At 37.7% G+C, this 13298-nt stretch overlaps 1 protein-coding gene across 2 annotated transcripts in view; it reads left to right on the top strand.

Annotated features, from left to right (window-relative positions):
- The first annotated feature begins 6050 nt into the window (after window positions 1-6050).
- Window positions 6051-13298, top strand: part of mcama (melanoma cell adhesion molecule a) — an 83356-nt gene continuing 76108 nt past the window's right edge. For both annotated transcript variants that reach the window (XM_052112412.1, XM_052112403.1), the window contains exon 1: window positions 6051-6164. In XM_052112412.1, the coding sequence (XP_051968372.1) occupies window positions 6101-6164 (64 nt within the window). In that variant the 5' untranslated portion in view covers window positions 6051-6100. The remainder of the gene's footprint in view (window positions 6165-13298) is intronic.

Raw genomic sequence — 13298 nt, 5'->3', positions numbered from 1 at the left:
ATAATTTATTTTACTGTTGAATTCATGTATATTAAGATGCTAAGAGTCAAAACTAATGTGGTAGGCCTTGCTAACTGCCAATTAGCTAATATATTAGCAAAAATGTCATTTCCATAACATGACTTTACCGCAGCAAATTTAGGTGTTATGGTAAAGACCTTGTGTTAGTGGTAGAGACAAATTCAAGGTTTACTGTATATTAAATTACAAATATTCAGTATATTATTAGTACTGAAGTATATATTAGTATATATATTAGTATATATATAAACATGCCATTTTTTAACCCTAGATGACACCAAATTTATCAACATTACGATCAAAAAAATGCAGAGAGGAAATGAAAAAAGACCCAGAGAGATATGCAGAATATCTGCAGAAGGAAAAAGAGCGCTACAAAAAGAGAAAGGAAAGTGGGCAGATAAAAACTGTCTCCCAGCTAACAAAAAGAGAGAAAAACCTGAAAAGTAGGCAGTGGAGGATAAATAAAAAAAACCAGAGGGCAAAACAAAAAGTACTGAATGCCTCAAATAAGTTTGTATCAACAAACACATCACCAATATCCCCATCTGATGAGGACTTGCTGCTCCACTAGAACCTTCACCTAATGTGGAAGCTGCTTTTAAGAGGGGGCGTAAAAAAGTAAAAAGTGTCAATCAAAGATGTACTGCGAACTCAGAGATGCAAAGTACAAGCTAAAGAAGTCAGTGGCCTCAGTTGAAAAATACAGGAAGCGTTGTTTCAGGCTTTCAAAAAAACTGTCCCCAACAGATTCACCCCAAACCAAAGTTCGCCACCAGATTCGCACATCCCAACACCAAATTAAACGGGTCTTACTGTTTCATAATGTCATTATGTCAGAACTAAAAGAGGGTAACAAGTCACTGACCAACCCCAAGGAGAAGCAGATCCCTTCAAAAGTGATTGCAGGAAAGATTCCACAGGAGTCCTCCATCAGCATCATCCGTCATTCCAGGAAGTCAATGCGATAAAAAAAATTTCTGATGTAAACGAGGGGCTGATTGGTAAATGGTGTGTAATTGTGTATGACAATGACCCATATCCAGGCATCATCCAAGATGTTGATACTCAAAGTTGTGCTTTCGTCAAAACAATGCACAGGGTTGGGGCCAATAGGTTTTTTGGCCAATGAAGGATGATGTGATCTGGTACACTCATGAGAATGTTGTTGGGCTTGTGCCAGAACCACAACCAGTGACATCAAGACACATGAAGCTTACCGACTCAGTTTGTAAGGAACTCTGTTCTCGTTTTAATTAGTTACCTGTACATGTACCAAAAGCCTAAATGTTGCAATGAGATTACTTCTCAGTCTGAAATGAGAAATAATTGGGTATGGTACAAAAATGTAATGTTATGGTGAGATGCGGTTAGTGTTATGGGTTTGTGTTAGTTTAGTATATTATTAATGTTCGGTGCAACATCAACTTTAGGAGACAATATTTTTGAAGCAGTTAAAAGAGTAAGAGTTAATTAAAATAGTTATTTACTGCAAAACTGCTACTATCTTTTACACATGCAATATCTTTTGTTTTCTGGTTCTTTTACTGTTGTTCTCTACAGTAGCCTGTTTTTGATTTTGTGGCAGTTGAACATTGTGTCCTTACCGACAGCAAGATGTCATTACCGCAGCACTGCTCTATTTTCATTTTTTTCACATTTTCATTTGCAAAAAACATTTTTTACACTTAAGCTGAGATGATTAACACATTGAAATTGCAACATCTGTCATAAAAAGTTAAATATGTTATCTTTTGTGTGTATGGAAACAATTGACATCTAAGGTTACTGTAATTTTTTACATGGCATAGAAAAAAACATGAAATTCCCTATTTTGTATATAATTTTTTTATATCAGTATTTACAAAACTGCATCAAATTTGAAAAATCTATTTAAATATATACATTTTTTAATAGAAATTACTAAAGAAAAATGTATAAAATGAATGTTATTGTAACGTTATGGTAAGGACACTTTTTAAGAAGATGACCGAAAAACATAAAAAATAAACATGTTCCAGATAAAAATCTTAACGACTACATTCTATTTTGTGTACATTTTTATATGTATTACAGACCGTGATGGTTAAAATTGAAATTCATAGAGGTTGATTTTTTTTAAATTGGGATAGTCAAAAGTGCCCATAGTTGCAGAAACACCCACATACGGTATGTTGCTAATACAGAAACATTCATACATTTTTGACATAAGTGTCCAAATACAGTATATGAATATTTAAGGGAAAATGTATATCTGTAAAACCATTTTTGTTGAATGGTAATTTTTTTTTAAAGATAAAAGTATTCTGTGTAGTCTCCCAAGTTTTTAATGACATGAAATGTCATTAAAAAATGAATTAAATGTCTTTTTAAAAAAATAAAACACTGAGAAGAATGTCACACTTCAGGTTATGTCAACTTTTAAAATTATTTCAGGTCAACAATATAAATGGAGACGTGTAAAGTTATTTTATGTTTAGTCTTAGAGGGAAGAAAAATGGTTGTAGACAAGACAAGAAAGCAGAGAGTGAGAGAGAGAGAGAGATCTGGATTCTGACTGAGTCAACATCAAAGCTTTACGGTTCTCTTTTTTCTCTCTTTGGTCAAATATGATTTCCCTCAGCAGCCTCAATGTGCACGTGTGCATATACCCCCTGTATAATACTGACCTGGATTTGGTTTACTGCCAGCTTTTGTTCTAATTTCAACTCATTTGCACTCTCTGCCTGACATACACATATTATGCGAACAAATTTAAAATGGAGCAACTTTCCCATTTTCATTTACACTGGCGGCCAAAAGTTTGGAATAATGTACAGATTTTGCTCTTTTGGAAAGTAATTGGTTCCTTTAGAGTGTGTTCACACTTGGCAGGTTTGGTTTGATTAAAACGAACTCTGGAGCGATTGCTCTGTAGTGCGGTTCATTTGAATTAGCGCAGTTCATTTGAACTAGGTGCGCACCAAACAAGCGGACTGAGACCCCCTGAATAGTGGGTCTCGGTCTGCTTCCAAACAAAATCTGGTGCAGTTCGAATGACATACGAACTCAGCATGGACCAAAGACGTCCAAATGGACCAATAACAGAAAGTAATTTGCCTTCCTGACCTCAAGCATACCTGGTTCTTCTCATCATAGGAGCTATGTTGCCCTTTACTGTTCAGTACAGGCATCGGAACTGCCGTCAGCCGTCCTTGCAGCATATCTTCATTTGTGTGTGCAACGGAGGAATTCCTGCCGCTGTTTTGACTCCTTTACACATTTTATTAGCTCTTCGTTTATTCTCAGATGGTAAAAATACCACCATATAGTATACATAAATCCAATGAGAGCATTTAACCCAGCAGCCAGATTTAACCTGTAGCACTTGCCATAGATGTGGCTGTCTTGCCGGTCTCTTCTCACGCACCTTACAGTCTAGCTGATCCCACAAAAGCTCAATGGGGTTAAGATCCATAATACTCTTTTCCAGTTATCTGTTGTCCAATGTCTGTGTTTCTTTGCCCACTCTAACGTTTCCTTTTTGTGTTTCTGATTCAAAAATTCTTCCCATAAGACCTGCACCCCTGACTCTTCTCTTTACTGTTGTTGAGCGGGTAGAATTCAATGAAGCTGTCAGCTGAGGACATGTGAGGAGTCTATTTCTCAACTCTGATGTACTTATCCTCTTGTTTAGTTGTACATCTGGCCTTCTACATAACCAAACTAAAGTACTTTATAATAAGTACTCTCTCTCTCTTAAGATTGTTTGAGATCTGATTTATTCTGATGTTTGGTTGTAAAGCAGTGCTGGTCTGAGGCTGGTTAGTGTTAGTACTGTTAACCGGGTTAGTGAGTCTCAGAACCAGCTGACTGAGTGGACTTTTTTCAGGGTTCAGTTCTTGGGTTTGTAGCGCTTTATAATGTAGCGATTCTGTGGGACTGATTTTAAACACATCCAAAAATTTTGAGATCTTTTTTGTATGTTAATAATCAATGGGAATCGTCCTAATTCTGTCCTACATGCATTATTGGGTGTTTTCCTTTGTAATTTGAAAATGTATTTGCAGAATTCTGTGTGCAGGGCTTCTGTTGGATGTTTGTCCCATCTAGTGTAGTTCTGATCACTGAGTGGACCCCATACCTCACTTCCATACAGCGCTATGGGCTGTATAACACTATCAAAGATTTTACACCAGATTGGAATTGGTAATTCAATATTATAGAACTTTTAGCTTAATAGTGTATAGCGCTCTTCGAGCTTTTACTTTAAGTGCATTCACTGCCTTACTGAAACTCCCTGATGCAGTGATAATCAGCCCAAGGTAAGTATACTGCATAGTGTGCTCTAGGACGGTGCTACCTAGAGAGAACTGGTATCTGTTCCTGACATCTGGGCTTTTTCTGAAAGACCATAATGTTTCTCTTCTTCAGGTTTACTGCCAGGGCCCAGTTCTGGCAGTAGTTCTCCAGTTGGTCCAGATGTTGCTGTAGTCCCTGTGTGGTGGGTGACCGCAGCACCAGGTCATCTGCATAGAGCAAAAACTTGACGTCTTTGTCTTGCAGAGTGAGTCCAGTGGCTGTAGACTGTTCCAACTGCACCGCTAATTCATTCATGTAAATGTTGAAGAGTGTTGGACTAGGGGGCATTCACACTAGCACTTTTGGTGCGCACCCCGGTTCGAATGACGTCAGAGTTCGGTTCGTTTGGATGATGTGAACGCTGTCTTCCGAACTCGGGTGCGCACCCGCGAACCGTACTCGGGTCCGCTTAAAAAGGTGGTCTGGGGTACGGTTCATGTGAACTCCAGTACGGTTCGCTGCTGATATGAACGCAATCGAACCAAACCGCGGAAGTGAACCGCTATTGATGACGTATAATGTGGACGTCAGTCTCACACGCGTCACCTTTTCATTTCGCGGTTATCAAGCAACACGATTACGCACCAGCTGCAGCTTGATGACGCAAGTGTACCGCGGTTCGGATACAAATAATGTGAACACAGTCCATCGGGGGCAGGGGGGAGGGGGGAGCAATCGAACTCGGGTTCGGAACAGGCAATCGAACCAAGTGTGAAAGCCCCCTCAGACTACAGCCCTGCCACACTCCTCTCCTCTGGGTGAAGAACTCTGATTGTTCAATTTAATGATGTCATAAACTTTAACCCCTACTCCACTTTGTAATAATTTTCAATATAATCCGTCATGCCAAATAGAATCAAATGCTTTTTTGAAATCAACAAAGTATGCAAATATTTTCCCTTGTTTGGTTTGTTTATTGATTATGGTGTGTAGGGTGTAAATGTGGTCCGAAGTTCTATAATTTGGAAGGAATCCAATCTGACTCTTGCTCAGGACATTGTGTTCGTTAAGGACGTTTACAATTCTATTATTTAAAATACTACTAAATAACTTCCCCAGATTACTGCTCACACAAATGCCTCTGAAATTATTCCAGTTTGTCCCCACTCTTGTGAATTGGGGTAATAAGTCCTTGGATCCAGATGTCAGGGAAACAGCCTGAACAAAGTACAAGGTTGAATAATTTGAGCACGGCCATCTGCAGGTCAGGTGTGCTGTGTTTCAGCATTTCACCTAAGATGTTGTCAGCGCCACAAGAATTTTTTTTTTTTTTTTTTTTTTTTTGCATTCTTTCTCTCTCTCTCTCTCTCTCTCTCTCTCTCTCTCTCTCTCTCTCTCTCTCTCTCTCACTCACTCACTCACTCACTCACTCTCGCTCGCTCTCAATTCAATTCAAATTAGCTTTATTGGCATGACAAATTGTACAATGTATTGCAAAAGCATTTATATGAGCATGAAAAAATAACAAATTAACAAAGTAGAACAAATTCTGTATTTGAACAAGTGTGGGGAAAATAGAGAAAAAATAAATAAATAAAATGAACAGTGTATATACTTTCAGTGGTGTTTGTGTGTGTGTGTGTGTGTGTGTGTGTGTGTGTGAGTGAGTGAGTGTGTGTGTGCTCTCTCTCTCTCTCTCTCTCTCTCTCTCTCGCGCTCTCGCGCTCTCTCTCATCCAAACACTGCTGTGCTCCCTCAGTGCGCTTCATTCAACGGCTGGATTGATATCTCCAGAAACATGGCTCTGAGAAACACTTCACTTTTACTCTTGGTTCTTCAAATCTGCGCCACGGCTTGGCAAGGTGAGAGCTTTTCACCTTATCTTTTCACGCGGTTGTGTTTAAGTTGTATTTTGTTCCTGTGAGAAACTTTTTTCGGAGCAGCGGGTATCGCGCCTTTGAATGGGATGCACGCGGACACGGATGTTTATGGATGCTGCGGTTATAATCCGAGAGTATTGTGTTTAAACTGCTCTGTTTAACACTTAAGTTCGTTATAGAGGGATGCAAACTGTTTTCATTAAATCTAATCAAATCTGTCACTCGTTTTCACCTTGCCTTTGTTCGCGCATTTAAAATGACTTACGTTTGTCATCAAAACACCATGCACGTGCGAAAAACTCAGGAATACATTCAACATATTTAATAGAGCAAAGAATGCAACAATGCAAGTGCTATACATCAAATGATTCATAGTTAGCCAGTGTGTAGTTGCCTCTGGTTACACACAGCATTTCTGTGTCTGTAGTGGGACAGATCATGAGTCTGTGAACTCAAATACAAGCTTTGTTGTGTCTCTGCTCAGATACAATCTGTGGAACTCTGTTTCAGGGCGCTCAGAAATGTGCAGATATGAGAGATTGAGAGATATGGCAGCTTTTCACAATGAGCAAAATTCAGTAAATAAATCGTATTGTATCATACTTCCTGTAGACCTAGATATATGATGTAAAAACACTGATCACGCTCTTTTCAGTACAATATTCCCTTTACGTCTCATTCTGCTGTATGCTCTTATGTTATTGCACTATAGGTTTAGTACATGACCCAGACAACTAGTGAATTAACCCTTCTCCTGAGGGAACAGATGATAGACCCCCACTGTATAATCCTCTCCTTGTCCGTCTATATCTATCCCTTGTTGTGTTGTCCAGCTAGATTTTCTTTACTGCCTAGTGTGCACCCTTCCATTCTCTTTATTTCCAATCATATAGTTTATCTCTCCACACCTCTTTTTACATTTTCCCCCAAATTGTCCAGCAGTGTCCTGTTATGCTGGCTCCAGCATTAAATGGTCTTAACAAGTGCCTGTCTTTCCCTTCTGTTCACCTTGTGTTAATTAGGTTCCCTCTTCCCAGCAGATGAACCAAAGCTGTCTGTTCTGGGATTATTGACTGGACACCCCGTTAGATAACAGCCCCTATGATTAAGAAGGGTCACCTTGCTTCCTCTTTGTAGGGGGACATTGAGAGTGGCATCCATCCTTACAAATTATAGTGACCATATAATGACGATGAAAGAATGTATGTTGAAAACTGTCTTTGATAATTGATATAGTGGCACAAAATGTTACTTTGTTAATAATTCATAAATTAAATGTTTTTTTTTTTTAGAAGAATGTGTGCATTTAATGACTCAGAGACCAGCAGAGAAAAACAGTGTTTGGAAAGTGTACTTTTTTGTAAATTGTATCCAAGATTAGTCTTACAACTCTTCAAAAATCTTTTGACTGATTGCACTGTGAATTCGGTTGCTATAATTGACCTTACCAAAAATTGGAATCACTGCCCCCAGTGGCCAAAGCTGGAAGTGTTGTTAAATGTATAGGCACTGTGAGTTCCAGTTTGGGCATGAAATGTCCACAGAGGGGTGCCAAAAGCGAGTTGTATTTTTAGTTTGAAATTATGAAATACAGTCAATATCAGTTCATATGTTAGTGCTTGAGTTGATGCTAAATGTAATTTTTAAAAAGTACTTTTTACTTTTTTAAGCAATTAGACTTTGAATAATGCTTGATAAACGGGGTAACAGGCCCATAGATTTATATAAAAGGAGGGACCCCAACCATATCTAGGAACCAGAACAGGGATCATAAAGATTTGTGGGCAATTTTCACACCTAGCAACCACCATGAACACCCTAGCAACCACATAGCAATGCACTAACCGCCAGTCACAACACCTTAGCCACCGCATAGCAATGCCCAGGCAACCCCCACAAGACCCTCGCATTTTAAAACCGACTTTTGCACTTTTCTTCATACAATGTACCATGCACGACCCAATATTAAAAGGACTAGCACCAGATCAAGTAAAAAGTCCCAATATGAGGCATCCTCCATAATGTACATATTTACCCCCTCCCCACCATTCCATACTCAATTCCTCAAGTTCAAGATCATACCAGCTGCATTGTGTGCCAGCCACAAAAATACCATGCCTTATACTTCCTGCTTCCCATAGCAGCTCATGACCCAGAGTGGAGACAATACAATTAAGTGGCTGTTCCTGTTGTAGGGGGGTTGTATCCTTACAATCCTGGGTTCACTCTTGACAGTGAATGTCATGTTAAAGCCTATGGGCTCATTTTATTTGGTGTCGCAGAAGGTGCAAATTAGTGGTGCACTGCATTGGTATAATCTGTATTGTTGTGTGATGTTCAGCCTCAGTGAGCAACAACGTGTGGATTAGATAAGACCCTTTCATAACTGGTTTTAGGTTTTCATTATTTGCAACAACTGTATGTGACAGTCTATTGTTATAATCCTAAATTCTCTGTCTTGTGGGTACAATGCAATATGAAATAGCAGGGGCATTACTTTGGACTTTTATTACTTATGTAAATTTAACATTTCTTTTTAGATGTGCTTTTTCAGCTTCTGGTCTTTGGCTGACTGATGGGTAGATCCATCTTGAGTTTAAGAGTTAATCTCTGTAAACTCCAGTCTAATCCCTTGACATTCAGCCTTTAATGATTCTTAACCAGCAGAGGGCAGCTGGAAATTAACTGGACAAAACCAAGCATTTTAACTTCTGTTATTGATCGTAAACGTGTACAGTAGTAACAAATTCCATAGCCCCTCATTCCATTTCATTACATAGCACATATTCACCAAGTTCAGTTTGTGGTGTACTGTCTTGTGTAGTCATTTAAATGTGAATGTTGCTTGTAGTGCAAAGCTGCGGATGCCATATTGATCAGTCAAAAGATGCACTGATCTAGGGCCAGTTTCCTAGATCAGTTCACACAAAAATGACAATTCTGTCCTCTTTTACTCCCCCTCATGTTGTTCCAAACTCACACATCTTTCTTCTGTGGAAGGCAGAATGTTGGATACTGATAGTAGGGCTGGGTCGATAAAACAATATAGATATTTATTTGATTTTTTTTTCTTCGATATCAGTGATAAACTTTTAAGTAAATTTCAATATATAGCTGTACATCTAAATGATCAGATCAATTATGTGTCGCTACAAATGCAAGCAGTTCGGCAAAGTTATACACATATCTAGCTAACTGAATCAATGTAATGTCACAAAATCAGCCAATAAGAAGTGTTAGCAGGCACACACGCTGTCAATGAAACCGACAATGAGGCTCCGTAGCCGCTAGCTAACAGCTAGCTATTGGGCTAATTTAATATAGTTGTGTGCCGAACAAGACAACACTGACAAAGAAACAGCTTTTGACTGATTTTCAAATTGAATCAAAAAGAGGTCACACACCTTATGTGGGATTCAATCCTAAACTTAGTATACTTTAAAGGTAGATTTGTAAACAAACAAGTTATGTTCAATTCATTCTTGAGGTCTAACAAAGATGTGGAATGCAGTTCTGCCTCCATTAATGGTAAGAAATTTATACCGTGATAAATATCGATATCGAACGATATGGAAAAAATATAGAGGTATTTTTTTGGGGTCATATCGCCCAGCCCTAACTGATCAGTCACCATTATCAGTCACGATTATTAAATAATCGTATGATCGCAGTTATCTCAAATAATAATTATAATTATAATTATTGTGCAATTTAAATTCCAATCATATTTCACTGTCCAAGTAAGGGAATGAACAGCCCATTTGATTGTCTTATGTAATTGAGCTTGGATGTCTCACTGAGCCGCACTGCGCCACACAAAGTGTAGCTCCTACAGAGAGCTCGAAGATTAACTGCTTCAGAATCGGACGTGAAGTGAAGTGAAGTGAAGCACATGCCATTTGCGGAGGTTTGCGCCAAACTCCCGTGAAAATATAAACAAGGATTTTAGTGAAGGCAAAGCACTCTGGTTTCACTTTCATTTAACGATCGTGTAATGGCAAATGTTATTTGTCGTTGTGGGTTCAAACACACAGTAACACAGAGGAGCTATTCGTCATAATCGTCATAAATGTGAGATCCCCAAAACAGACGATTAATCATTATTATCGCAATTATTTGTTTGAAAATTTGACAATTGACTATCAGCCAAATTTCATTAGTGTGACAGGCCTAGTCACTAGGGATGGGTCGATATATCTAATCTCGATTTGTCACAGACCAAAACAATTATGAAACATATCGTGGCATAACTCGATATTTAGAAATTAGCAATATTGTTTTCTGTCCACGTGATCATAAATGGTATGACTCGTCAAACATTATAATCTCTCTATCACTTCATTTTAACCCTATTGGCCTTTTTTCTACACTGTTTACAGGGTTTACACAATGTCCTTGAAGTGCTTAAAGTGCTTGAATTTAGCTTTTAGAACTTTAAACTGTAAGGACTGGAATTCCTAGAAAATCTAAACTAAATTGCTAAAGTTTCCTCTGTGTAATGTGTGTCCATCAAAGATGAGACGATTCCACTTTCATTGAATAATGTGTCTTAATATCCTTTCTGTTCTTACAGTCAGATAAAAGAGTAAAAATGTAATCTCACACAGCATGGATGCCCTAATGAAACCGAGCGTTTCTGCTGAAGCGGAACACTCTGAGGTGCTTATTGAACTCTTAAAGTGACAGAACCTTTTTAGAGTTTCTTATACAAATTCATGTAAACTCAGTGTTATTACTTGTTAATAGTACACATTATTTCAAACACTGATAGCTCATATCATTATTATATATACCATTTCATTATATAATATTAATTAATATAATGTAGAATATTTGTATTTTAAGTTTGTAAAATTTAAGTTACATTTTTATAATAATAATAATGGTCAAACAAATAATTAAAATAGACATTTAAAAAAAAAAAAATTCAAGACAGGTTATGTTCAGTTCTATTCCTTGTTCTGCACCTGATCAGCCTGAATGTACCCCAGTATTCTTTTTAATCTTATATGTTTGTGATCTTTTCTTATAGAGAAAATTATACTAGCATCTCATATTATTTAAACTTTGAGCATTTATATTGTGTATTAAATAACTTTATCTCCTAATTAAAGAAATTATAATGAGCATTTTGCAATATAAGAGTTTTTTCTTTTCAGAAAATAAACATTTTGTGTAATATTTTGTCATTTAAGTGTTATTATATCGAATAGAGATTATATCTCATATCTTTAATCAAACTGAATCGTGAGATAACCATATTGTCCCATCCCAACTAGTCACCATTCACTTTCTTTGAACGCTTTTCCATACAAAGAAAGGTAATAGTGACTGAGAACATTCCAACATTTATTGTGTTCCAAAGAAGAAAGAAAGTCATATGGGTTTGGAACTACATGAGGGGTAAATAATGGCAAAGTTTTCATTTTTGGGTGAACTGTACCTATAACTTGACAAGAAGAATGGCCATTCCTGTCTCAGATTCTCAAAAGAAAGCTCCCGTAATGTATCTTTTTAGTAAAGATCTGTATTAATTTCAAACTCATGCAAATAGGATGCAAATACATAAAAAAGAATCATATATTAGATAAGCTGCTAAGATGTCAGTACATTTTTTTACTATTAAGGGTGTAGGGGAAAAGAACATTTGTGCAGTAGGCATGTACGTTATATCAAGTTCTGGAACGTCAGGCATTTACCATGAGCAGTGGTGACTGGTGACCCTTTCATTCATAATGAGATATAAAAAAGGCCTATTCATTGTGTCAAATCTTTGAGGAGCCTCTCTGATCATTCAATTAAGAACTGCATTGAGGTCAACCAGACACTGCTAAGGTATTTTGATCACATCACTAAAGTCATGTTACCTGGACCTGATCCTGTGCTAAAATTTCGATAGTGATGAGGTAAGACACAGGCTTGATGACAGCACCGCAGGCCATACCTGTAAATCACCTGTTTAAGACTCAACCAAAACAATGGCATTGAATTCCTCAGATAAATGCCCCCATATCTATTGGAGGAAGCAGTCTGGGGGAAGGTAGCTGGAGGTGTGTGTGTGTGTGTGTGTGTGTGTCTGAGGTCCACAGTTGGGGTTTGTAGGTTTAGTCCTGTATCTGATGAGTGTGATCTTATCAAAGCCTTTTGTGACTTCACCAATTGTGTCTTTGAATGGAGGTGGCTCCGTGTTTGTCTTTGTCATCTAATCTGAGCTGCGTTTGAAAAGATGGATACCTTTTAAATCACTGAATGTTTTCAAGAATATAGAACACATTGTCTAGCCACAGTGTGATGGATTCCAGACCAACATATTCTGGTCTTAATGTTGACAATTTCTGTTGGCTGTGCGCTTGAACATTTTTCATTTTAATTCTGGTCTGGGAACAGAGTCAATTTTGCTGTGGCCATGGGCAGGCAAGGGCACTAAGAGCTGCCAACCAGTGCCTATTATGTTATTTCATTCAAAAATGAATGTAGATTCATGCCACATCCTGCCTTTAGTAGCACATTAAGCATTTAAAGTTTAGATCTGACTAAGGAATACATTTAAGTTGTGGGCTTACGTGTGCTATAGTGACTGCTTGTTTATCGAAGTCAGATGTGACTGACCATATTAATGAAGCATGAGAATGAATAACAATCATCCAAATGCAACGAAGGGGGTGAAGAATTTACGGTGGATGGATGCCAGCTCCTTCTGTCCCTCTCCCTCACTTTCTCACTGACAAAAACGGTTAATTTTAGAAAGCTGTAAAAGAAATGCTAAATTAGGTTCGTCACACTTAAATTGTGCCAGCTTTTTTGTTACAGGCTATTTAATGACAAAAATGCAGTTAAACTTAAAGGTATATTTCAGCCAAAAATGAAAATTGTACCATCATTTACTGTTTTAAAACGAATTACTTTCTTTTTTCTGGAAATATTTTGAATAAAATTTCCAATCTGCTCTTTTCTGAACAATGAATGAATATAGTGAACAGGGACTGTACTGTATAGATGAACAGACTGAAGTTTAAGTCATTATTCACTGAAAATCTTGTCCTCAGCTCTGCCGTGGCACTCAAATCTCTTAGGGGAAGACGATTAACAATGATTACGACTTAAATTCAGTGTATT

Source organism: Xyrauchen texanus, chromosome 3, assembly GCF_025860055.1.
Source record: "Xyrauchen texanus isolate HMW12.3.18 chromosome 3, RBS_HiC_50CHRs, whole genome shotgun sequence".
NCBI lineage: Eukaryota > Metazoa > Chordata > Actinopteri > Cypriniformes > Catostomidae > Xyrauchen > Xyrauchen texanus.
Note: the sequence above shows the minus strand (reverse complement) of the source record. Positions and strands in the feature narration are given on the sequence as shown.